The following is a 27,986-nucleotide window of genomic DNA, read 5'->3' on the forward strand; positions in this document are numbered from 1 at the left end:
ATTTTTGGTACTTGAAGGGATTGCTCAAACTACTATTTTCACCCCTGTGACACCAACAAATGGAATTGGAAGGCTTTGGGACTATACAAGTTTGGTACGAGCTTCCTTGTCAGCCTATAGATCGTGTACTTGTGTGCACGGTTGGGCTATATGAGAGGCGAGGTTGCTTGAGCTTGCGAAATCTGCAATAATATAAATAGTTTTGACACTCGAAACATACAGAACCAAAAAGAGGCGATAGTTACGACGAACTGGAGCCTTACTGTCGAAACAAACAAAGAGTCGACTGCTGCTATTTTCCATATATATCTTCTCTCAGACCGTGATCGCATTATACAATAATTGACATCTTGACCACACAGCACGCTTTCGTCCACACTTCCCTATTGCTTGCGGGGCGACACTTTCAGAGAGACAGTCGTCTCTCGACAGCTTTCTGGTCCCGAAAGTACCACCTCAATTTGATATAGAACTAGCACCTTCCGCTAGGAGTGTCAATATCCAGCTTTTAGGGATGGATGGATGGATGGATGGATGGATGGATGGATGGATGGATGGATGGATGGATGGATGGATGGATGGATGGATCTGGCTGTGCCCTTCAAGTTGGGCGGCGGCTCACGCCACGTAGCCATAAAGTTAGGTATCATCAATGTGTGTTGAAGGCTTGAATTTCTCTCGCGCTTTGGTTGTAGTCAGCCATCAGTTAGCTTCCTCTTGGTTATTTCTACCCATTTAAAGCCTATTTTGCCTTTACTGTCCCTAAACCCCTACGCTTTGAAAAATACCGCACCATTTCCTTGCACTATAGGGTAGAGCCTTTTATAAAACATTAGTTCAGCCGTTTCTTCCTCCACTCCACACGAACTACATAACGTGTCTCGTCCTTCGTATTTAGCTGGGTACGTTTTGGTCCGGAATACTCTTGTTCTTGCCTCCTACATCTGAGAACTACCCCGAAAAAGATTGTAGATCATTTCGTTTGCAATTTCCTGCTTGAAGGTTCAGTAGGTCTCCAGTGATGATTTTGTAAGCATTCTAATCTCCACATGTCCCTCTCTGTTTCCTTCACGTTCTTCTTAACCGATGTTGCCTTGGGCTTGGTATTCTGCTGTTGTATAAATACTTGATTAACAATTTTGAAGTTCGCTTGCTTCATTTACTATCAACATTCATCATGTATAAGTAGCTGAAAATTTGCCTAGCCCAACTCTCCTCTCTCTTTTCTTCTCAATCGCTCCTCAAATTCTATCTGGCTCCTAGCTTCCCTGCACTCGTACGATGTCCACGTCATGTCACCCTGTACACCCTGATACGGGGATTCCCGTGTATGCCTGAAGCAAGTCTACTTATGCCACATTGTTTAATTTCCAATGTTGCTTGGATCTCTGATATTGTGCACAAGACCGCATTACCGAACGTCAAACCCGGAACCATGACACATTTCCAAATCCTTCTCACAACGTCACACCTATTTGCAGTTCCTAAGAGTCCTATTTTTAAGTACAGCTGCGTTGCTGCTACCTCTTGTCATTACGCATCTTTCGTGCTCCCTTAGATACTCAGCCCCTTCGTTTATACATACGCCCAAATATTTGTATTTACCCACTATTTTTAGCGTGAATTATTATATCTTATGCTCACTAACTTCGTTATCATGAAAAATCACGATTGTGAATTTTTTCCTTCTGAACTTCAAATTTAACCTACCTTCCTCATTACCGCACATGTCTATTAATCCCTGCGAACCTTCTTTGTTGTCGGCTATAATTACTTTATCATTTGCACACATTAATGCTGGTAATGAATGTTCAGCGGGTTTTCCTGGCTTGGCAAAAGAGTGGCTGAAGCCGAGTCGACTCCCCACTAGTTTGGCTTCTAGTCTCTGTAGATACAGCATAAATATCAAAGGTGACAAGGGACATCGCTTTCAAAGCCCGTGTTGTATCTCTATAGGTTTAAATACCTGTTCTTCCCATTTTGTAGCTACCCTGTTACTTTTATAGATATCCTTTAGAAGATTAGCTACTTCATCTTCCACATCTAGTATGTCCAGTATTCCCTACTATTCTTCTTGAATTACAATATATTAAGCTCCCTCGATATCTGGAAATACCAGCCACAGGAGCCTGTGTTCTTTTCCCGCAACGGTCAAGCCGCAACTGTGCGGCTTTTTTTCTCTCCTCCTAAGCCATGTACTTTTTTGTATGCATGCCTGAAAAAAAGAGTCAGACTGAGATTGAATACACAAAAGTTCATCAGGGATGGATGGATGGATGGATGGATATGGCTGTACCCTTTAGATCCAGTGGTGGCTAGCGCCACCAAGCCATAATACCTTATGAACCAAAAACTAGATTTATTTTTTTTTTCCCTTTAAGCAGGGAGGTTCAGTATTCGTACTTTGCAGTGAAGGCTTAATTTTCCCTCGTGCCTTGACTTTAGCCACCTATCAGATAACCTCCTTCTAGTTAATTCTACCCGCTTAAAGTCTATTTTGCCCTCACTGTCCCTAAAGCCAAGTGCTTTCAGAAACTCTGCACCATCATCCTGAACTATAGGGTGAAGTCCTTTACAGAACATTATCAAGTGCTCGGTAGTTTCTTCTTCCTCTCCACACGCACTGCATACCGTGTCTACCTCTTCGTATTTGGCCCGATATGTCTTTGTTCGCAAGACTCCCATCCTGTCCTCAAACAGTAGAGAACTACCCCGAGTATTATCATAGACCCTTTTCTTGGAAATTTCCTCCTTAAAAGTTCGATAGATCTCTAGTGCGGACTTCTTAATCATGCCAATTCTCCACATATCACTCTTAGCTTCCTTCACCTTCTTCTTAACCGATGATTCTTTTTGGTTTGGCCCCCTGCCGTTTTCTAAGTATTTAGCAGTCAATTTTCCGGTTCGCTTCCTCCGTTTTGTGTCGACATTCTTCATGTACAAGTAGCTGAATACCTTCCTAGCCCAACGCTCCTCCCCCGTTTCTCTCAACCGCTCCTCAAATTTTATCTTTCTGCTAGCTTCCTTGCCCTCAAATGATGTCCATCACTATCACCTTGTACTCCCTGATTTGGTGTATTCCCGTGAGATCCTAAGGCAAGCCTACCTATTCAAAGTTGCTTAATTTCTAATCTTGCTTGAACTTCTGATCTCATGCACAAGACCGCATTGCCGAACGTCAGAGCAGGAACCATGACCCCTTTCCATATTCCTCTCACAACATCACACCTATTGTAATTCCACAGTGTCCTGTTTTTCATTACCACTGCATTCCTGTTACCTTTAGTCGACACGTATACTTCGTGTTCCCTTAGATACTCGGACCCATTGTTTATCCATGCGCCCAGATATTTGTATTTATCTGTTATCCTTAGCGTGACTTCCTGTATTCTAAGCTCACTATCTTCATTGTCAATAAAAATCATGACTGCTGATTTTTTCTTACTGAATATGAAATCTAACCTATCTCCCTCATTACCGCAGATGCCCACCAATTTCTGCAAATCTTCCTTGTTGTCTGCACTGTATCATCTGCGTTTATCAATGCTGGTAGTGCCTGCTCAATGAGTTTTCCTTGTTTGACGAAAGAGAGGTTGAAGACCAGTTCCCGTCCCTCTAATTTGGCCTCTAATCCTTGTATAGGTACATCATGAATAATAAGGGTGACAGGGGACACCCCTGCCGAAGCCCCCGTTTCACCTCTGTGGGCTTGGATACCTGTTTTTTCCACTTTATAACTACCTTGTTACTTTTATAAATCTCCTTTAAAAAATTGTCACTACATCTTCCACGCCTAGTGGGTCCAGTATTACCCACAATTCCTCTTGAACCACGCTATCGTACGCTCCCTTGATATCCGAATGATCAGCGCTCTTAGCGGCCACAGCTGGAAGCTCTCGCGTTTTCAATGGAACGGGGTTATTTTTCAACGAAGAAAAATTGCAGTGGCGTAAATTCCAAAACTTCTTAAAGGAACATTTTCTAGGATCTGTACTTCACATCACAAATGCTGCATCGTTTACGTCAGGAATTCCAATTCTGTTCTCACGACGAAAAAAAATTACACAATGGGACCCCATGGAAGGTTCCAAAATGAGGCCTTACTTTTTGGGGCAAATAAAGGCCATCAAAAAATTATAGGGAAACCCGGCAATTGTTCGGAGATCAAAGTAGCACGAAGACTAAGCCAGGGGGCGGAAACTCTCTGTGCCTCCCATGCATCCACTCTCGGCAGCGGCAGCGCCACTTTAACTAGTGACGGTTGCTGGTCACTCTACTAGAAATAAATGACGAACATAAAATTTTGTTTATGACGTCACTAGTGAGGTGCCTAATTAAAGCGAAAGAACAAAAAATCGAGAAAATGAGGGTCGCCGTGGAAGCCCTTCTTTCCCACTTCGCAAGCAAGCCAAATGCGCTGGTGCCTTCTTTCAGGTCCGCTGACGGCTTGGTCAATGCGGCCACAAAATTGTGTTCCTTTCTTTTTTTGGTTTTTGCCGTATTATCTGAAAAAATCAAAGTTAAGCTTCCTGATTTCTCAGCATGAAACTATATCGGCACAAATAAAATGAACTTTTTATGGCACACTTTGTATAATAAACAGACACGTATTGTGAAAGTGTCGATCTATATAGGGTGAAAAGATAACTTGCCGTGCGATATATATATATATATATATATATATATATATATATAGTCACGTAAGAGTGACGGTAGCCCGAAGACAGGAGACCGGGAGGCTCGTAGAAATAGAAGGAGATCCGTTTATTTGGCGGACTTGCGCCCACTGAAGGAAAGCAGATGTTTGAATCTGCTTTCCTTTCCCCTTAACACCCGCTAAGGAACACCCCTTAGCCACCCGCTAAGGGGTGTTCGTCACCCGCTTAGCGGGTGGCGAACAGCGTGTTCGACGGCCGTCGGGGAACAGAATGTCCCACTGGATTGCAAGGCGCGTTCACCATCCGAGATACAGTCGCCGTAGCATCTGGCGCTATCTCGTTATCAACGAATGGTCGACGTGCGGGCCACGATCTTCGCAGATGAATCGCGGTGCATCCTGGACCACGATAAGGCCGCGTGCCGGCGGTATCGGCATGCGCAGCATTATCCACAATACGCTTCGCGGCAATATATATATGGGCATTTACAACACACTTCATTACTTTCACATATACATTATCACAATGTGTTCTTCATCTTCATCGTTTGTGGGGACATCCTTTGGGTCTGTTCTGTGCCTCGGAGGTGACTGTTTTGACCACGTCTTCCAGGCCTAATAAAGGCGTGGAAAGCACTACGACACAAGTGGTGGAAATTGCTGCACGATTCCCCGTCCCGGCTTACCGGCTTTACCACCTGGAGCTTTGCTCAGGTCGCCGTTCGGGCCCCGTGTTTACCAGCATGTCGCAGTACGAACCCTCAGACGCATCTCCTTTACCCCTTCGGCTACGACTGCCGCAGTACTCACTTTTGGATCGTCAGCAGAGCACCTCGCGAGCACCCTCTGTTTGCTGAACTCCGCAATAAGGACGTGCACGACTTGCTACACCAATATGACATAGTGAGTGCAGCAAACCGTTGGGATGATTCGCACAAGCTCCGCCACGTCTCCTTCTAACTTACCGGCCTAGCGAAGACTTCGTTTTTTAATCACCAGATCTACCTTCTCAACTTAAACATCTTCAGAGAGCATCTCCGACAAGTTTTCGCTTCTTCGGCAGTATGAGGCAGTCTGGAGAAGAAAACGCTTCATGGTAGACAGCAACAATTAGGCGAGTCTTATACCTCGTATATCGAGGATGTTCTCTCTGTGTGTCGACGCGTCAACGCATCCATGACCGAGACAGACAAACTGGGCCATCTGCTCAAAGGCACAGGTGCGTGCCCTCAATGCTTTGGTCACAAAAGAGCCAACTACTGTTGCTGACATTGTAGCCATGTGCCAGCACCTGGACGAGCTCTAATCTACATGGCTGCAGTCGGACAACTCTCCTGTAGCCATCCCTGACAACCCTAATGCCCACCCCTCGTTACGAGCCATGACCCATGCAATGATACGAGAGGAGCTGCAGTCACTTGGTTTTCGAGCACGTCAGTTTCCTTGTGATATCCCAAGTACAAATGTGCGTGACGTCGTTACGGGGGAGTTGACGGCTATGACTGGTAATGCTTACACAGACCCTCACGTCTCTAATGCCCCGCTAACTTACGCGCAAGTCACCACAGTCACTCCAGCCTTAGTTTCATCGATGCCACCGACGACGACGCCCACCCACTGGCGTCGCTGGCGCCCAGAAAGTGGAATACCGCCGTACAACGTAAAACTGGCTACTCGCCATTCTACCATGTCTACGGCCGATCGCCATCTTCTCTACTTGACGCCTCGTTCTGGACCGACCCTGTTACCCTATTTGCATTATCCTGTGAACAATATGTGTCCTGCCTCCAACACTGTCGCCAGCTCACAAGGCTCAACACTGAGGCAAGACAACAAGACAGTAAGAATCTGCATGACGCATCAAACATGGCTGTGTTCTTCCGCCCCGGTGACAAGGTGCTACTCCAGACGTCAGCGCACACCCCTGGCTTGTGCGACAAATTTCCGTTTTGGTTCCTCGGCCCATACACCGTCTCAGAGCAGACCTATCCCGTTAATTATTGCTTTGAACACATGAGCATTCCAACCGAGCGGCGCTATTGCGGTACTGAGATAGTTCATGTCTCGCGTATGAAGCCTTTTGCAAAGAGTTCTCCACACGGTTAAGCTGCGGCCAGGATAGCTGTCGATCCGTCGGTTTGCGTTGGTCTGCAACTCTATATCACAAACCAACGGATCGACAACAATACCTCTACTACCAAAGCGAACACCCGCGCCACTGTAAAAACAGTATTTCATACAGTCAGGCTCATCGGTTTAAGCGCGTCTACTCAAGAGACGCTGATTTTGACACGAGTTCACAGAGGCTAAAACTTATGCTTGATTAGCAAAAATACCCCCCCCCACCCCCCCCATGTAATTGAAGACGACGTTCAGAGAGCTAGAAAACTGTAGCGTGATAACTTACTTATGAAGCGATCACCACAAGAAGACCCGCAACGAAGAAACCTTTGCTCAACTTACAGCACGAACTTCCCTAATGTAAACAAAATATTTAAACGATTCTGGAACAAAGTCAGAAACGCGCATTCCCATCCGCTCCTGGCGTCGTTTACCGACGACCACGCAACCTCAAAGGCACACGTGTTCACTCTCAAATCAATACTTCACACCCTAATAATTCATGCCGACCTTGCTCAATGTCACAATATCTTGTATGTAAAGCGATGCGAGAAACAGACAAAGCAACCAGCACACAATCCAAGAGTTTGGTTAACATACGAGGAAACCTAATATGCGATTCCTCCAATGTGGTATACCTACTCGAATGCAACGTGTGCAGTATGCAGTACATTGAACAAACAGAAACACCATTTCGAATTCGTTTCAATAAACACAGAGACCGTGGGAAATCAGACCCAAGTCTACCTGTATCAGAAGATCTCAACCTTCCCGAACATGCATTCGACAAGCTGTCAGTAACTCTTCGAAACTGGATTTAAGTCAAAGCGAGAACGTGAACAATAAATCTCATACCTCATTTATCGATGTAACACACTCTAAAGAGGAATAAATGAGAATCTGTGTACACTTGCAGCAATTAAAGCTTTATAAAACACTAATGGCAATAATGGCAATAATTGAGTTAACGGCACTGCAGCTGCGACGGTCACTGGACAACTCAAAATATTTCCAAGTGTAACTACTCTTCCTAAGTACAGCTGTCATCTATTTCTGTTTCCAGCTTACTAACAAATCAATTCTTCCAAGCATGAAATGTCCAAAAGCAACCTTGTGCACAATCAGGAGGTCCCTACTGCGTAATCCAGAAGCGGACCACAATTGACATTGCACCCGCTTGCCAGCCTCTGCGGCAATACGCGGCGCCCCTCTTTCAAGGACGAGACGAGACGTTCACGTGACAGAGAGGAGTTAAAGGCTTAAACTTCTTAAAAAGCTCATTTTCTCTACACCCGAACCGCCGCAGCCATGCGGCACCGTCTGGTCGGGAACAATACGTTAGTGGAAGGAAGGATAAGCAGACCGCGGACATCCTAAAAGTGATTGTCGGAAAAAAAGGGAAGGAGAAGAAAAAGGGAAACGGAAAAGAAGGGAGAAACAGAAAAGGGGAATGAAAGGGAAAAAAGGGGAATGGGGGTGACCGGGAGGGGGGGGGGTGTCTATACTCCATGTTCTCAGTCTTTTTTTCTGTTGCATGCTCTGTCTCTCTAAAATTGTATAAAGCTGAGCACCAACAAATTCTACCCTCATTCCTGATGAAGGCCATACTGTGGCTGAAACGTCGAAAGAAATAAACTACGTTGTGAGTTTTCACCGAGGATCTACTTGACTATATATATATATATATATATATATATATATATATATATATATATATATATATATATATATATATATATATATATATATATATATATATATATATTCAAGATCACTGGATTCGTTGAGGGAGGCATTGAAGCGAATGAGGCAGATGCGCCCGAACATCAAGACACTGCATCTTAGTCTGCCACTACCTCGCGCACCCAATCGCCGACGCCGGGACTCGAACTGGCGATCAATGAATCAGTTTAATATGGAGGTACAGCGATTCAGCAGAGAGGCCCGCCGTCTCTGCCACTACGGGTTGTTGGGAGCAGGCGTCTATTACGTCGAACACGGTTTCTCAACACTCCCGCTGCGCCGCTTCCTGGCTGCTGACGGCTTACATGCAAGCTTCGAGGGGGTCGCGCTACTGGCACAGCACACGAGGGTGCAGCTGCGATGGACGTCGGCGGCATGGAGATCGGCGGCAATCGCTTGCACGGACAACTCCAGTGCCAAGCCCCCTCAACAACAAGAAGCCGAGCGACACACAGAGCCATCCAGGGCACCAGCAGTGACGATGTCGCCACTACCACCAGCGAAGCCAGCGAGCCAGCGGGTCCCACCAGGAGCCGAGGGACACAAAGAGCCATCCAGGGTCCCAGCAGTGACGACGTCGCCACTCCCACCAGCGAGGCCCTACAACACCAGGCGGACGAATGCGGCGAAGACCAAGGCGGCGGCTTCCAAATGACACGGGGAAACAAAAGGTACGGGCAGTCTTAAACACGCATGGTCCCACTCATTTCTATCGATCAGGAAAATCATTGAAAAGCGGGTGCAATACGAAAAACACGCAGAACAACTAAACAAATATCTATCTCACGAAATTGCACCTAAGGGTCTCCGCCTAGCCTGCAACCCCTCAATGTCTACACTAAGTGAAGCAGAAAGGGGGAAGTGGGAAAAAATATTACTAGAAGCGTCCTTGCAACTGACTCGGGTCATTGCGGACCATTGTGAGCGTAAGGCCGCCGAACACAGTGTCACGGAGGCCACGCAGAAATTGGTATCTAATCTCGGAGAGCATGAGGCAAGAGAACTGGAAAGATATGAACTAAAGAAGAGAGGCGAAATTTCAGTAGTAAAAGATAGAAAATTCAAGCGGGATTGCAGTAGCTCCACTGCTCTGCAACAGGAAAATAGGAATGAGGCCGTACAAGAACACCAGGGACCACCCGTACCTCAACCTAACTTTGAGGAGAAAAATGGGAACTCAGAACCACAGTGCAATCCTAATCAAAACATCCTTACTCTCGAATATGACGCTGAAATTCCCGTGCCACGTGATAGCCAAGAGCAGACGAAAACTTATGAGGAAAATGTCCTCAATCTGTCGAACACAACACTCACACCCGCTCAGCTTCAATTTTTGTCGAGAGGCTTGACTTTTTGTCCATCATCCGGTAAATTCAATGAATTTGAACTGTACCAAGACCTCGATAACTTTGCGCGTAATCTCCGCCTCCGTGAATACTTTCATGATCGCAAGGACTGTACGAACGAGAATAGAGTGATTGGTGGTGACGGATCATGGTGTCCGGGTGAGCAGAGGGACAAACACCTCGATATGTATATATCAGCAGTTCAAAAAGATATCATCAGAGCGTATGGAAAAAATCGGCCATTTCGAAACAACATATCAAAGTCAGAACGAAGGGCACTCGATGAACTACGAAAAAACACTGGAATTACTATCAAACCGGCTGATAAATGAGGCTGCATAGTAATTCTAAATACGTCGGACTACTTAAAGGAAGGGGAACGACAGCTATCAGACACAAAATTCTACAAAGAACTTCCAACGGACCCGACTCCCAAATTTGAAAGGGAGATAAAAGTAACCCTAAACAATCTCCGCCGGGACGAGAAAATTACCGGCAAAATGTTGAAAGCAATGTTACCGGCCCACTCTGTTCCCGGTCGATTCTATTTGCTCCCCAAAATACACAAGGCAGGTAATCCGGGACGTCCGATAGTATCCAGTAACAGCACATCAACAGAAAATATATCAGAATGCATCAATTCCTTAATAAAAAACATCCCCCCAAATTTTCCCTATTACCTAAAGGACACAAACCACTTCATCTGCGAAACTTCAAGTCTCGACATCCCAGGCGGCAGTTTTCTGGTGACCATGGACGTCTGCTCACTGTACACCAACATACCCCACCATGACGGAATAGCGGCTATGGTTTCTGAATATGTAAAATCTGACTCATCAAGTAGTGTAAGTGGCGAGGTACTGTTTACACTTCTTGAACTTGTACTAAATTATAACCATTTTGAGTTCAACGGCAAGCATTTCCTTCAGGTCAGTGGCACTGCAATGGGCACGAAAATGGCCCCAAACTTCGCGAGCACCTTTATGGCTTCACTTGAAATCCCATTCATTGAGGGACGCACCTTGAAACCTTTCTACTACAGAAGATACTTAGACGATATTTTTATGATATGGAACCATGATGAGGGAAGTCTTTTCCGCTTCATAGAAGATTTTAACAAATGCCACCCGTCAATAAAATTCACGCACAAAATTTCCAAAACTAGCATTAACTTTTTGGACGTTACTGTCACGGTCGAAAATGACCGCTTGTCAACAAACCTTTACAAAAAGCCTACAGACCGTCAAATGTACCTACATTTCAACAGCAGCCACCCAAAGCATTGCAAAACGGGTATTCCATATTCTCAGGCCTACCGGTACCGAAGAATATGCACCGATATGCGGGAATTTGACAGACACGCGGAACACCTAAAGCATTCCTTATTGAAACAAAATTATCCGGAAGACATTATTGACGATGCCATACTACGTGCTCGCAACGTGAACAGGAATGATATAATTAAGGGACCAAACAAAGTACCTAAAACGACTTCCCAAACGAACCTTGTACTAACTTACTCCTCATCAGCGCCACGAATCAACAACATACTTTCCCGCCATTTCAACATAATCAGGCAAAGCAAACGACTAACTTCTATTTTCGCGAAGCCACCTCACGTGGTGTACCGCCGGGATAAAAATCTGAAGGACATTCTTGTCAGGGCAAAAACAAACACCCCCAAAATTCAATCAGGGTGCCATCCCTGCGGAAAATCTCGATGCAAGGTATGCCCACAGATGCTCACAACACGTGAATCCAAAGCGAACTTCTCGGATTTCAAATTCTGCATAACTGAAAGCCTTAATTGTGACTCCAGTAACGTAATATACATGCTACATTGCAACATCTGCGGACAAGAATATATCGGCCAAACAGACACGCCATTTCGGCTGCGGTTCAATAATCACCGGTACCACGCCACTTCACTGCCGAAGCTACCTTTATCTAGACATCTGCGCCTGCCAAACCACAGTTTTGAAAATATTAGCGTAACTCTTTTGCAGTCCGGTTTTTCAAACAGACGCGAGCGCGAACAGCGTGAGGCATATTTTATTTTCAAATTTCGTACATTAGTAGCCGGTATTAACGAGGACCCCGGAAAACTCAACTGCCTCTGAGAAGTAAGCCAGGAGAAAATTGGTGACAAAGATTGATAGCTGGAGACCATGCTTTTTTCTGACTGACTCGTACGTGTAGACTGTCCTCTTTTTTTTTTTACATGCACATACAAAGTGTTTACGTTCGCCTACCACTTCATGACCGTTGAAGGGAAACGGACGAAGATTAAAGGTAAATAGCCGACCGACCCATTAACGAGAAACCTTTCCTTTACACACACCGCCCGCCGCCCGCCGAACGACCGATTACGGGGAAACCCCTTTCTTTAGGCACGCTGTCCCGGACCCTCCCGGCACCGCGGCGACAATCTTGGGTGGCCGACACACGCCAAGAACTGAACAGCACGTGATATGAACCGTAGGTGGATGTAGACGGACAGTTGGCTTCGTTCTCAGTGTTGACAGTGGTTCTTCCTCTTTTTTACTTTCTTTCTTTTCTTTCTTTTTTCGTCTTTTTTCTCTTTTTTTTTTCCTTCTTCCAGTTCCCTCTCACTCTCGCAAACGTCTTTCAAGGCGAGAGGGACGCGGCAGCAAGGAAGTTTGGAAACTCATGTTAGTATAACTCATCCCCTGATGAAGGGAGGTCCCCTCCCGAAACTGTTGGGAAATAAATATATTTATCCTTGTTGACAACGCTCCCGTTGTGCCATATCCCATATATATATATATATATATATATATATATATATATATATATATATATATATATATATATATATATATATATATATATATGTGTGTGTGTGTGTGTGTGTGTGAGTATGTCTTGAAGCACAGAAACGACATAAAAACATCTGGAACAATAACGCAAGAGCATAATAAGGAGATTCAAAATTATTGAACATGGGGTGGTGCTATAGAACCGATGTTTCGACAAGCGGGCTTGCTTTCTTGCAGGCTAAAACCTTGAAATTCTTGTAGCTTTGAATAAGACAAGATCACTTACCTTCACGTAGGCTCCATTGACACCTTGTGTTCTATAATTGGTAATCTTTGCAGGCTTTCATCTTGCACTGAACTTTGATTGATATGTCGGGTTTAACGTCCCAAAACCACCATAAGATTATGAGAGACGCCGTAGTGGAGGGCTTGGGAAATTTCGACCACCTGGGGTTCTTTAACGTGTACCCAAATCTGAGCACACAGGCCTACAACATTTCCGGCTCCATCGGAAATGCAGCCGCCACAGCCGGGATACACTGAACTTTCGGTGGCTGCATTTTTGATAGAGGCGAAAATACTGTAGTCCATTGTGCTCATATTTGGGTGCAGGTTAAACAACCCTTGGTGATAGAAATTTGCAAAGCTTTTGACATAGGCATCTCTCAAAAATATATGGTAGTTTTGGTGCGTTAAACCTGGCATATCAATCAATCATTGCCTGAACTTCGGCCTATTTCGCGAAAGCCAATAGGTAAGTACTTTCTATTATCTGAGCTATGTTCGATTACACCTGATCATAATAAAAAGAGGGTAAACCTTAACACGACGACCTTCAGCGTAATGTAAACCTCGTTCTGGCAGCGTTACATTTATTACAATAGCGCCGGCGCTCCATTAGTTCTGTCAGGCCGTCGCAGTTTCAAACTGCAGTGGCTATACGAGGGAAAGCATGAATGGCGAGAAGACAAGGAGAAGCCCGGCGAGGAAGATTGTCGCTGTCATTAGTTTCATTAGGCAGGCTTACGTTAAAAAAGCCGAGGGCCCCCTGAATACACACTGACAAAAATTCAAAAGATAATTTTATGCTACACGAGAGAGAGAGAGAGAGAGAGAGAGAGAGAGGACATTTATTTGGTCCGGAATGAACACGATGAGATGCGTATACATCCAACTCCTGATGTATACGCATCGCATCCTCTTGAAAACTTGTTTTTAATAGGGAAAACACGTGAGTCATTTTTGAATTCAGCCCTGCAATTTTGCTCCTGATCACTGTACTCCACAGTGTCAGTTGCCAGGAAAGGATACACAAATAGAGAAAACGAACAACATGTTCGCCAGATGAGATCAATCTGAAGGTTAATCAATCACTATATCTCAGCCGCTTGGTGTGCGACTCAACCTTTAAATAGTATCTATATTCGTCGTCTCGAAGGTTGGAGCACCCTTGTCGCCTTTTCTGGCAGACGTCGCATTCGCCATTTACTTTGAATGGTCTCGTTATTTTTCCGATAAGGCTCCTTTCGCCTTGTCAACACGTCACTGAAAAGTGACAGGCGCTGTATTGCAAGGCTGCCGACGGGGAACCGATGAGCTGCAGTGCAGCGTGCTATGCGTGAGGTCTGTGATTTGTATCAGAGGCGCTGCACTCACCGTACGTCACAAGGAAAAGCAGTCGTGGTGACGTTTAGGAGAAATAACCTACGTCAGTGACCGTGCTGACATCTGTGACAGCGCAAAAGCTACAAATCTCTTCACGAAAGTGGCATTTCGTGGACCTGCTGGCACGAACGTGAGACAGTGACTGTCGTTGTGTGCAAAAATGGGTAACGCGTGATTCTGCGATCTTGTTCTCGCTACATTTGCTGTGCGAAAACTTGGACCTTAATCCAACATTAAATCCGGCAAATTTAACCAGGCTACAGCACTTAATGACCAGAATTTGACAGAGCGACTTACCATTCATTGCCTTTTCTTTGCCACCTCCCCGTCTTATTTGGCTTGACTCGCTTTGCAGATAACGAGCTGTTCAATGAACAAGAAGAGAGCGTTTTCACAGCCTTTTTTAGGCCGATTCGTGGGACACTATTGACGCTTCCACTGCAATTGGCCCAACCGATTCCTTGTGAATTCAACGAGCGTTCTTTTAGAATGCTCAGAAAGCTTTATAGTTCTTACGAAGTTCTTCACAGGAACCCTATAGTTGTGTCTTGAGTCGCAAAGAAATAACTAATGTTGAACCTTGTAGCCTCAAAATTAGTTATTTTTTTGCAATTGGGATATGAACTTGCGAAATTGAAAAAAAAACAGTATTGCTCTTGCGACTTTCACGTTCAGGTTGCTTTCGTTACTGGCCAACTTGGTGAATTGCTTCGGTTTTAGTTTTATTCCTTAACATTGTTGTTATTCACCCTCCTACACTCTCAAAAAGTTAATACATTAAGCTGGATTAGTGGCCCAGCTCTATCTCCTCGTTATAAAGCTGAGGATGTTTAATTAATGTCAAGATGACGTTGTTGCTGTAGCACTACCCAGCACTTAACACTTTTGGTACATTGCCGAAGACATTTCAACTGCCTCACGGTTATTTCATGCACGCAAATTAACTCCTATGCATGTTGATTTGCGGTATGTTTTCCAACACAGTGAAATCAAGAGCATAGAAGGAAATACTGTAAAAGTGAGTTCAGGGCCGCAAATTACGAGGCTCTCCTACCACAATCAGATGATGCAAATGTATGGCATTTGAATAAAATGAATATCTGTTTAGTGTACATAGTCTATAGCTCTCTAATGTATGCCAACAGCCCGTGCTGAAACCATCGCTATACATAAATAATGACAACATCAGTGCCGCCATGAGCTCGAAAAAGGAGCGGTTTTTACGTGAAGCAGCCCATTTTTTTTTAGAGTCACCCGACTGAGGTCATCATACAAATGCTCTTCGCATTAATGGCTTCGTGTCGCAAATGCGTAGTACCATCTTTCGCGACTGTACACTCTTAAAAAAAAAGTAGTGCTACTTGCTACTTTTGGGTAGTAACAGTTTGTCACATATGTTACAACCCTGTTAGTAACGGGAGTTAGTAACGGCAAGCGTAGTCACTGTTACTACTCTTGCCGTTCCTAGCAGCAGCTAGTAAAAGCAAGGGTAGGAATCCTTACTACCGTTGCTGTTACTAACAGCAGGTAGCAACAACAAGGGTAGTAACTGTTACTGGCCTTGCCATTACTACTTCCTGTTAGTAACGGCATATGTAGCAATAGTTACTACTACTCCCATTACTATAATATGGTTGTAACATATGTGACAAGCCGTTGCTACCCAAAAGTAGCAAGTTCCACTACCTTCTTCCAAAGTTACGAAGCTAATATGTTAGTAATCGATGCTACGTTCTTACTAGCTACGGCTGGTATGGAGGTACGACAGACTCTTCGAATACACAATTGTGTGCACACCAGGTTAGTTGAATTGATTATTCTGATGGCCATATTTTACCGAGAACATTGTAGCTGTAATGAATGCGACGAAAATGCGGGTATATATACCAATAATATAGATATGCACTATACATATAAAATCAGAATAATTGCCAATGTATTGCATCATGGTATTTAGCACTTTTTCTTGGAAAACACCTGGTTCTGTTCCACACTGCGAAATATATTATCATGAAAGACACTACGAACACACCTCCAAATTCACTGCTGAGTGTCAACGGCCGTATAAAACCACAGGTTTATGCGGCTGACATTGTCAGGAACAAAACAATGCATTGTTCCAAAAGCCAGGGAGCAATGAAATATGCCACACAGTGCATTTTTATATGAAAACATTTATTGATAACACACGTCTGTAGGCATAACTTAAGTTGCCTTTTCAAGCGATGATATTTGCCGTATGACTAGCGGCATCTGCTTTGCACTTGTCGGCAAGCCACAGAAATGTTCAAGTAGAGTGAATGTTTTTTTGTTGGCGCCACTGTACTTGACATCGAATATCCAGTATATTTCCATAAGCGCCGTCATACCTGCAATTACATCAAGCACCTCTACACTAAGCCCTTCAAAGCTCGCAACTATGTTTGTAGCTTCAGAGGCATTTTTGCCCTTCAGCGAAAGGGCAGGGTAGGTGTCCTGTAAAATGAGTAATACATAAAATCAGCATCACTGATGAAAAGTATACTAGCTGATATAAAAAAAGGTAAAGCAAATAAGCTCACCGGTCCCTGCAGAAATCGCGGCTGCTCCTTTAGGAGCATGGGCAGCAACTCGACAATGCCAACGGCAAAGCGATCTGTTGACGAAATATTTTTAGGCACATCAAACTTTCACATATAAGGGCATTGACAGTAATACTCCTATGAAAATGACTTATAAAAGTTTGGAAATTTGGGAAAACTGGAAAAGCTGGCAAGCTTCTACACGTACATTTCTTTTCGTCACCATCCAGTGCCTCGACTTCTTCTTCAATTGCTTTCACAGCTTCCTTCGCGCAACGACGACACTTCGCAAGCTCAAAACACCGGTCTCCATACCGGTTTATAAATTCCAGGACCTTTTTTTCTAAGTTAACGCCAGTGAGAGCAATGAACTCCTCATGAAGCTAGAACGACAAAAAAATTGTACCGAATCACCAACAAATTTGCAACTATCGATAACATAAAAAAACTCATTGTTAAGTTCTCTCACATACATTTCTGCAGCAGGATCAAAACCACAGCTGTTTCTGCTCACCATTTCAGCCTTTGCCAAAGCAGGGTATTTCAGCACCACATCTGCTGTTGATGGCCTCATTTCCTTCATCCACTTCTGTCTAGATGGTCTTGTCTGCTCCATAGAATCACCGAGTTTTTGCATGTCAGGAATAGGCCGCTTGATTTCTTTCACCATGTAGTCAATATGGCTATTAATTGTAGCCTCATCATGCTGAGAAGCGACATGTTGGGAGAGATCTACAATCTAATCAGCAAAAAAAAGATGGTACTGCACAGTGAAAGATCACGACAAATGACATGAAATAGGCAGACATGAAAACTCAACTTTTTGCTAGCTCAGTTGAAGAATGTTGGCATTTTTTTGAACTGGACATGTGTAGAGAACTCAATTACAGGGTTGACTTACGTAAGAGAACTGAAGCAGTGTGTACTGATACCATCTTGCTCTGCGAGTGTGTCATAAATTATGTTAATATCAAAGTTCTCACAATGATTCTCTCCAATGTCGACCACCTCGGCACTTCACCACTTCCAAATTTACACCTTGTGAACCAGCATATCGCAAATGTGTGTGTAAAACCAGTGAACCACGCCTCCTACCTATATCAGAAGGAGTCTGAAGAGGTAACACTGATTTTAAATATTGCCAACTGCGGTGTCGGTGTTAGAATACAAGAGTTGTTGCCTTTATATGTATGTCATATATGTAAAACTTTGACCAGATATTAGTTAGTAGTGCTTGTTCTTTCATATAAAAAGAAAGTTTGAAAACTTGAAATTTCGAACCTAATATGTATCTTGCCTCCCCCCCAAAAAAAAATGTTCACCTCTAAAAAGCTTCTGGAAAAACATTGGTTTATGTATAGTTACATGGTGTAGTCAACAAATAAAGAGCAATAAGGAGCTTTTCTAATGTAGAGGACAGACAGATATTGAAGCCAAGCATAGCATATGGGCATTGTTTATGGTGGCCACTGAAAGGGCATTAATTATCGCTGGTTGGAGCTTTCACATCACATGCTCACTGAGCTGCAGTAGTTTGATTTCACCTGTCCACTTATTTCAGTACTCATGCGAGTTTAATAGTTGAATCAAAGGATTGTCAGTCACTTTCAGTGATAAGTATGGTGCAAAATGTAGAACACAATATTTAAAGCTGGAATGATGCATGATGTCAATAACAAGCTGATACCGAGCAATAAATCTACTACTTGCTAACCAAGGAGCATGGAATCAGCCAAGTCGGGAACCTAGCTACAAAATGAAGAAAAGAATGAGGAATCGAGCAACATGCCCGCGGCACTTGCTGAAACGCCGAGTTTTAAACATACAGGGACACATAGAAGTTTGATAGAGCGTTACCATCTTGACTCAAATAATAGAGCCTTGCATGAAAACTGTGAAAGTTGTTGTTTTGTTCTCCATAGGAGATAAGATGATTTTTTTGTTTACCAAATTTATTTTGTCTTATTTTGCATTTACTATACTTTAACTGTCAATATGGCCCTGAAAACTTGCCTGGCTTCTTAATGTGTTGATATGAAGAGGTTATATCGTTAAAAACATGAATAATGTTTTACTTCAGTAGCTCACACATAAAATAAGAGTGACTTCATAGTTGAGTTCTATGTACCAGTCCATTTGACGTTTCACTTACCACATGGCAGTGCCGCTTAGTATTGGTGCTTTCTTCTAAGTCTTTGCGTTTTCCGTAAGCTGCTCTCGCTGCTTGAACAGCTGGAACTGTGCACAGAGACTTCCTCATATATGCGAATTTGTATTTCAAGGAGACTTTCCATGAGTCCTGGAAACAACAATTTTTTTTATTATTTCAAATTTCCGCACAGTGGACACTGTCCTCTTTGAACATGGTCACTTTTGAAGCAAATGATTCTTTGGGAACCTTGATACACTGCTTTTAACCTGCTATGGGGCAGAAGCAGATTCAGGTGACAATACCTGGCAAATTTAGCTGTTCCTAGTAATATCAGCATATCTGTTGTATTTTAGCTTTATCTGCTCATTCCAAACTCCGGTTCCTGCATTTTATGTATGTGCTGGAGTCATGCGGCATGGCGAAGATCGTGGCATTTCAGTCGCAGAACTGAGCTTGTGTGAGCCTCTATTCAAGCTGTGATTAGAAACTACATATACCATTAGTGGTAATATTCAATCCCCAGAAGCGATGCATTACATCTGTATTTATCCTCTTAAACCGGTGTTAAAGCTTATAACCAGGGCCAGTTTTTAACTTTATTAATGCATGATATGAATATATTGGCCATGGGCACCTAGTTGATGATTATTATCAAACCCTCAAGTTAATGTCTGCCATTATCAGAGTTCGATGAAACGACTCTAAGAACATGCATGGCAATTATTCAAATGTAATAAATATGGGGTTGAAACTTCTTGAATGCTCTCCAAGAACAAAATAACTTGAAGGGCACCTGCAGTCTAGCTCACCAACATGTATGACATCCCAATAAAGTTATAGGAATGCCATTGCTTTAGTGCTTACCCAGCCTGTGCCAATAGTGTCCCTTAGCACTGGATATTCCAACACGAGAGATTTTGCAGCTGCTTCGTAGAGGCTTCCTGGATAGCTGTAAAAAAGAGCAACTTTAAAACCTGTACTGAATTAAACACATGCAAATACATGCCTATACTTACACTGTTATAGTCATGAGATGATTTGCAATCCACCCTACAATGCGGGATTTAGTGTGACTGGACACTTTTCCTGGTTGTGTCCTTTCAATCGCATCCTTAATATCTAAGGGCACAGGTGGTAGCCTATAATCATTTTCACAGCAGGCAAGCTGCTGACTAGGTGACTGCTCATTACTTTCAAGGGTCTTGGGCAGGCTACCTTCATGCACTGCTGTCACTTTGTCAGTTGTGCTGAAAACAGAGGCTAGTAAGTGATGCAGTTTTCCAAAAGCAATATTAAACTTGGCACCTGAAATTTAGGTACTGACCTGCAGCTCATTAAGAAGTTTTCACTGCACACAAGCCTGATTTTATCTTTCTCAGAGAAGACATGGCCAGCTGGTGGGTCCACAAATTCATCATGTCGGACGTTGTATACCTGAAAGAGATTCAGATGTGATGTTCAAATTCCCATAAAGTTACCTCAATAGGCACAGAACCTGAAGTAAGCAGACTACCAATGTTATATTCAATAGCACCCTAGAATCACTTTACTTGTCCTGTTTTTTTTTATTATTATCATGATGCCGTGTGTATTGTCGAGAAACCCTTAATGTATGTATTGTAAAGAGCATTGTAAATTACTCGTCTGGACATTCGGTATCAGTAAGTTCAGATTTGTGAAATAGTGACAATTAAACTTGTGAAATTTCACTGTTTCATAACATCAATTAGAAATAAACAAAAGCATTTAATGATTGCTGTACTAGCAGAAGATAATCACTGTGCTACAACGAAAAACCACACTCACAGTATCTGCTATCTATAAAATACTGTATACGCTAATGGCACAAGTCTTCATTCAATAGACCATGGAGCCTTATATTTTCGCACGTTGAAGGAATTATTAGGCTGCATTTCTTGCGTGCGCTAAGCTGAAGCAAATTTTTTAGCTCTGTTGTTATCTCTGTCGTCAAACTTTTCTTCTACAGTGTATCACAATTTAGAAATTAGAAATGGCTCTAGCCAAGTTCGTAGAGATCTCGACGTTTCGGAACCAATTCGGTATTTTCCTAAGGAGATGACTATATTGGTCATGGAAGCATCTCCCCGTCTTGTTTGACAATGGCCCCTGCTTTCTCTTTCTCTCGCGTATCGGAGGCTGTGAACGTATACAGAGGGAATTGTTCCTAACGACCGGTTCATGTTTACAGGTGTGTTCTGAATGTAACAGCATTTGAACAAGAGCCTCCTTCATAGATTCCTTTCTGTTTCAAGAACAGAAGCGATGTCGAAGTCGATCTTATGATCGTGCTTCTCATATTACTCTGCAAGAACGCTATGCTGCACTTCTATCTTCCAGACTGTTTCTGGGAAACACTTTCTCTGACCTATGTAGCTGGCTTTACCTGGCAGCTATCACCTTTACAAAAATGGCTAAAATTCAAACTGTGTTTCAACATCCAACACCACCGCTTGGCAACACCATAGTTTTTTGCAGAAGCGAAATCATGCGCTAATAAATACAGTGTTGATAGCCCATTAATGTTTCGAGTGCACACATTTCGGCAATGAAATAGCTAAATAGAGATAAAGGATCCGTCGCTATTCCATTGGTAATTTGAATACTCACACACCTAATAATTATTGATGATTTCACTACACAAAGCAACACAATATATCAAAGAATACAAAGCATTAAACACACCTAACGACACCTGCGAGACAGAAATGCCGACCGTGGGGCAAACGTACAGCATTGGTGAACAAGCATCCAGAACACAAGACTGCGCGCGCACGCACGCACGCACGCACGCACGCACACATACACACACGCACACGCACGCACGCGCACACACACGCACGCACACACACACACACACACACACACGCACGCACACACACGCACGCACACACACACACACACACGCACACACACACACACACACACACACACACACACACACACACACACACACACACACACACACACACACACACACACACACACACACACACACACACACACAACACTTTACGCTAGCTTTGAGAATTTTCAGTTTCTGACGAGCATACCTGGGAGCACAGCTGGCGGTCCCCCCGCCCCTCACCCTATTGTCAATTAAGACGTAGAAGGGGGTCGCCATGTTTGCCCCACTCATTGACACAATAGGGAGAGGGGTGCTGAGTTTCAGAAGGCAGCGCAAAGTCAGCCAGGGTAGTATGCAGATATCTTTTTCAGAGGGGAGGGCACGTTTCTGATCTATAGTGGGTACCGGGCAGGTAAACGTTCATTTTGTTCTGTGTAGGCAGAGCGAAAAAAAATTTCGGGGTGGGGGGAGAGAACGTGCCCGGCGTGCAACCTTCACCCAGCCCCCCTCTTCAGAGGGGAACCCTGCGCATGCCGATGCTAACAAGCAGCTTCTGCACCCACGCTATTTTCACTATGGAAGATACATGCAGTAACCACAGAAATTAGCCTATTCCATGTCCTTCGAAATTGATAATAAGTCTTTCTTGTAGTCCAATTTTATTGATTTCATGTTTTACGTGCGGTACAAAAGTCTTACTTTTTTTTGCTGATCTCCTTACATACCTAACCTCTTAACATCCTAGCTATGCCTTTATTCGTGAACAATCTCGCTCAATTTGAACACCAGGAAACGAACTCAGCGACGGCCACTCATCTTACCAACGCCGTGTCTTGGTGCATTGCCTGCTCGATAACTGGATGACCAAGCGCGCTGCCCCACTTTCCGCTAATGAAAGTTCGTGCGTGCCTCCGAGAGACAGATCGAGTGCGCATTTTTTTTTACCATTTTCACCTCTCATCCTCTACATCTGTCATTCCCACTTCCCCATCCTCGGTGCAGTGTTGTTGAGTTGACCTCCGAAGTGAGCCACAGTTACGAGGCCACACTTATTTCTTCACTTTTTTTTTAAAACCACCCCGATAGCCGATTCGCACCATTACATTATCGCAACACAACCACTGCGAATGCCAGCAAAGGGTGGTTGCGCGCCGCCGAAGCGGAGATTAAACCTGGTTTACATCTCCCATCAGCAACTCCGAGACCACGTGCACGCTTCGCGGGCCGACAGCTCCAGTGAGAGAGCAGGGCAAGAAAAGCCCCACGCTTCGAAAAGCGCGAGCGCATGCTTGGTAAAACTGTTGAAGCACGTGCTAACAACGGAATATAATCAGTACTGTTTGGGCCACTGTCACAATGCAATTCGATGCACTTCAGGATAGAGACAACATACCTCAATCCGGCATGCTTGCAAAGAATGGCCAAAGTCTGTCGTCTTCAAGGCTTCCAAAATGTCCGCCTCCGTCGGTCCACGAGCAGAAATAATCTTCTTGCGGCCTTGAAATGACACCAAATATTGGAATTCCGGCGGCTCCATGAATACACAAGCACGTGGGCGCGGGAGGAAAGCTGCTGACACGTTCACACTGCGACAACCTGCTCTTTGCCTGGCTAGCCACCCTAGCCTGGCTCAGCTTCCGTCGATGTGTGCGCCCCCTGCCGCGTTTCAGTAATCAGCGCCTCCTGAAGGTAACTATCACAACGACGCTGTCTGTTGTTAAAATTTTGAATCTTGAAGACCATTTGGCTCTGTGCAGCGGAAATTTGTCCTGTCTGAAACCTGTAGCTGGCATGCGAAGGTAATAAAGAACATTTTATTCATTATGCCGGTCCAGTTGGGGACAGCGAGTGAGTAGAAGGGCATGAAAAGAGAACAAGTTCTCCCCCCCCTTTTTTTTTCCTGGTCTCTTCTCTCGCTTTCTTATTCCCATTTCATCTCTCCACTCTAGTCTATTATCCCCCTTCCCCAGTGAACCACTGCTCAGGTGTCGCAGTTGGCGGCAAATATTTGCGGGGTTCACTTTTCCTTTCTTTTCCGATTCTGAAAACCACTGCCCCCCCCCCCCCCCCTAACGTTCGACACTGTAACGCGCCACCACCTTCCATGTTTATATAGCTTACAATTATGCGCTTAACCAGATGGACATTGGTACAAATAAGTAAGACCACCACAAAGAAGCTAACTCAATTCAATTTGTGTGCATCGAGCGCACAAATTAATTAATTTATATTAATTCTCTGCTGCATGACTCGCTCGTGTAGGCAGATGCCACGTCCGTTTTAACGTGAATTTACGACGACAGAAGTCATGTGCAGCTACCACTTCGCTCAATACTAATTAAGCAGCGGTTGTGTTATTTCAGATAGTGTGATGCAGCTCCCCACGTGTTGTTTTGAAAGGTGTGAGACACAGTTTTCAAGGCCACTCGTAAAAACAAACTGCTTCAAGCATAATGTAGGCAAAGAATTCTGTTATCTCTCGGCCATTCGATGAGAACTTGAATATGTTCTCCGAGCACGTGAATGAAGTGCTAAGATTTCATTTATCGTGGCCATTGAGTTCGTGACAAAACAATCACCGGTGTCAACATCATTTATTCTACAAGCGATATTATGTCACTTCCGCACGGTCTCACTCCGAGAGAGACTCTAATGGAGTGATTGTGTTGCATGTAGGTAATATTCACTATCAAAACCTGTGTGAGAAATTTTTTTTGTTGCTTCAAGGTCTTGTTGTTCTGTTAGGAAAGATATACATACATTGGCTGAAGGAAAGAAGTGAAAACTGAACGGCTCGTTTTTCTTTGTTCGACAGAATATTAATGAGGACTAACAGACAATGATGCCAGAGATAGTATAGGGAATGTTATTCGTAGTTATTGCAATGTAAGTTTGACGAAATAAAAGTGGACGAAAAGGTAACTTACCGCAGTCAGGGACCGAACCTTCGACACGTGCGATGCTCTAGAGCAGAAGTTGGCACAGCGACGGGCCAAATGGAAGGGGGGGGGGGGGGCTTTGCGAGCAAAGGGATAATGTAAAAAAACTGTAAAATCATGTTTATTTTAAGCACGCGTCATGAGGTTCCAATTAAACATTGGTTACTAAAAAAATTGCATTTTAGGCCAAAACTGCCTGGTCCTTTAAGTATACGAAGAAATAAGGTTAGAAGGAGAGGGGGGGGTGGACGTCCTGCCGGGGCCACATATATAGTAGTGCCTCGCGGGCCGCAGGTTGCGAACCCCTGCTCTGGAGCATCGCATGCGTTATTCGAAGGTCACAGGTTTGGTCCCTACCAGCGGACTGCTATCTTTCCATGCCATTTTCTTTCTTTACATGTACATTGCAATTACTTCTAATAACACCCTCTATATATTTCTTGGAGTCATTGTCTGTTAGTTCTAATTAAAATCATGTTAGTTGACAGAATAATGGGGCGGGTGGCTGCCTTTACAAAGCTCGTCGGAGATATGACCATATATAGTTTAGCTAGACCACTGCGACGCATTTAATCAGGATGGCCCCGGCATATCGTACAATTGAATGGTATCCAGAGGACCGCTGAATCACACTAAAGAGTTCAAACATATCGGGCGCGTATGTCTTCTCGATCTGCAGTTGTCCAATTAATGTTTTATTATTCTTCTTAGAAAGTATTCCCAACCTCCGCTTCTTAAGATGGCACACTGTCTGCCATATTAAACCAGTACACTGCAGCGTCGAATCGGCATGCATATTCCATCGGCATATTTCACTAGACCAAAAAAAGTGACACTTTTTGGTTGAGATCTCGGTTTGTGCTCCGAAACACGGAGCCCAGAGTGGTCTATAGCCACTCTAGACCACTCTAAGTTACTGTGACCATTGTGCCAATAGACAACTGAGGTGGGTGTACGTGGGGCAACCGGGTTGGTGTGTAAAAATGGCTGATTGTTCGAGTTGGTGTCGGTGTGTAAACATTCGGCTAAGCGAGCATCTTAATAATTCTTCTACAAACGGCTATTCACTCAAGTCTAAACACTGTGTAAAGTAGGTACCAATAACACGTGTCACCCACTTCTCGACAAAACAAACATTTGGTATCGCCGCCGGGATCGTTGCACTCGAGAGTCGTTCAAATTTTTACATCATCACCAGACGTGGACGCAAAAGCAAACCTTTGCTACCTTTTGATGATTGTGAGCTGGAATAAGCATGGTACGTGGGCGTAATCTCGGCACCACACAAGTTGGCTGGACGGTGTCCGTGGGTCAGCCACGTTGACAGAAATGCCTGGATGCCTGAAGAAGCACACCATACCTTATGTGAAATGCGTGACGGTTGCATAAATACCGCTGTCGTGTGGGAATACGTACGTAGGCCAAACAGGACGCTGTCTCAACGACCGACTCGGGAGCATCCTTTATCTCTAAAGAATAAAAGAAATGCGTATTTACCTGCGCATGGTATAGCCTGCAGATGTGATCCTCGGCTTCGCGAGGTCAAGATAATAGGCAGAAGCAACGAAACATTAGTGCGAGCTATTGGGGGCGTTTGACATTAAGAAAAGAGGCACAGCTTACATTATTGATACGACTATTTTACTTTACCAAAACGAGCTGCAGCTTTCTGACACGCGAATGTGACCAGTGTTTACCGATTTTGACGCACGCATTCGCAGAGATTTGTAATCTGGTGGCCTGTTCTTTCAAATAAACAAAGAAGTTTATCGCACGACCTTTCTGCTCCCTCCTACTTATTTACTAGAATCTGTGTTTTTTCCAAGTTTGCGGTATTATGTACCCTACTGACGTTAAATCAAATCGCCCAACAACAATTTATACTTAGTGTTGCATATTCAGAAATTTTTCAAAAATAGTTTCCTTCGCTTTACAAGTACGTTTCATAAATGTTACTTTACTGTTTCTGTCGCATACATTTCACACAAAAAATTCAACGGTAATGTTTGCTTATAACACCCTCATCACCTGTCGAGAACGACGGGTGATGAAATTGGTCCCCCGCATTGAATATGTTCCATATTTTTGATCCCATAAATTATGCAGTTTAAAAGAAAACTGGGTTCCTTTTCGGGCTGCTTGGTGCTATATACATAAAATATGAAATACTCAATCAAATGTGATACATCCTTTTCAGATTCCTGTCGATCTCACTTCAGTTCGGTTTATTACCTTATCTCCCGTGGAATCACCCGTTTAATTTCTATAACCATGGTTAGGAGACTAATTGCGGTTATGCTTGCTGTGCAGTCCTTTAATTAATGGACTTTACTTGAAACAGAGGGACGCCAATCAAAGTAAGGAGTAAACAAATGTTTTGTTTTGTTGTTCTTAGGTGCAATATCAAGACTAACAAAGAAAAACTAGCCCTTGAAATATCCACTTCTTTTCTTCTTTTTTTTTAGCTGCAAGAAAAAATTCCACGATTCGCGTACTTTTTCTTCCTGCCGTGGGGTCGTGCCTATTCTTCATGATGAGCGAAATTATATTGAGCGCACTCGATTAGCAGCGCACCTTAAGCCGGTTGAAGTTACTGGCTGTCTCCTTGCGAAAGGGGCATGCCCTTCCTGTACCGACGTGGGTGCCGCCCGCAGCCGACCAGCCGTCTTGAAAGACGTCAGCTCCTCAGGGGAATGTGTAAAAAGTTTGTTGACTGACTGACTGTCTTGAATAGGCCAGGATTTCGCGAAAACCTGTTTAAATAAGCTGCATCTTGTTCGACGACGCCGGCATTGTGAAAATAGATGCCGTGGTCCGCGAACGTACTCTTTGTCACTGGAACTTGGGGACATCGCTCTTATGTTGCCGTAGCTTCTCAGGAAGTTCAATACTTGCCCTACGAATGAAATGTCACAATAAGCACGTGCGTGGCATGAAGTAAACCAACCCATGCGCTTTCCCTACGGGCAGCCTGTATTTCGGGCACGATGAAGGGCAGGTCCAAGAAATCCACCTGCACAGTGTACTTCCACGAAAAGCATGTCCGTCCAGTTTAGCGTGGCTTTTTCAAATCTTGAACTTGTTTTGCAAATAAACAAACGCTCGCTAATTGCAACGTATATCGTTGCAAATTTGGCGAGTGTTTGTTTATTTGCA

General features: G+C 43.9%; 2 protein-coding genes across 2 annotated transcripts in view; both read right to left on the reverse strand.

The window, feature by feature from the left end:
• LOC119161930 (visual pigment-like receptor peropsin) overlaps window positions 1–27,986 on the reverse strand; it is a 321,513-nt gene that overhangs the window by 125,098 nt on the left and 168,429 nt on the right. The gene's annotated exons all lie outside the window — the stretch shown is intronic.
• LOC119176781 (sterile alpha motif domain-containing protein 3) lies at window positions 16,469–27,550 on the reverse strand. The gene is made up of 9 exons (XM_075880058.1): window positions 23,285–27,550; window positions 20,350–20,459; window positions 20,042–20,272; window positions 19,890–19,974; window positions 19,026–19,172; window positions 17,388–17,612; window positions 17,082–17,256; window positions 16,874–16,947; window positions 16,469–16,787 (listed from the first exon to the last, which is right to left on the reverse strand). The coding sequence occupies exons 1-9, from the start codon at window positions 23,426–23,428 to the stop codon at window positions 16,518–16,520; spliced, it is 1,461 nt and encodes a 486-aa protein (XP_075736173.1). The 5' UTR covers window positions 23,429–27,550; the 3' UTR covers window positions 16,469–16,517.

This window comes from Rhipicephalus microplus, chromosome X (genome assembly GCF_043290135.1).
Source record: "Rhipicephalus microplus isolate Deutch F79 chromosome X, USDA_Rmic, whole genome shotgun sequence".
Taxonomy (NCBI): Eukaryota; Metazoa; Arthropoda; class Arachnida; order Ixodida; family Ixodidae; genus Rhipicephalus; species Rhipicephalus microplus.

Excerpts from the sequence above, each read along its gene's own strand:
- LOC119176781 (XM_075880058.1), bottom strand. The coding sequence starts at position 23,428 with ATGGAGCCGCCGGAATTCCAATATTTGGTGTCATTTCAAGGCCGCAAG. Across the intron at positions 20,273-20,349 it reads AACTTCTTAATGAGCTGCAG|CACAACTGACAAAGTGACAG; the intron begins GTCAGTACCTAA and ends CTCTGTTTTCAG. Across the intron at positions 16,788-16,873 it reads CGCGATTTCTGCAGGGACCG|GACACCTACCCTGCCCTTTC; the intron begins GTGAGCTTATTT and ends CTCATTTTACAG.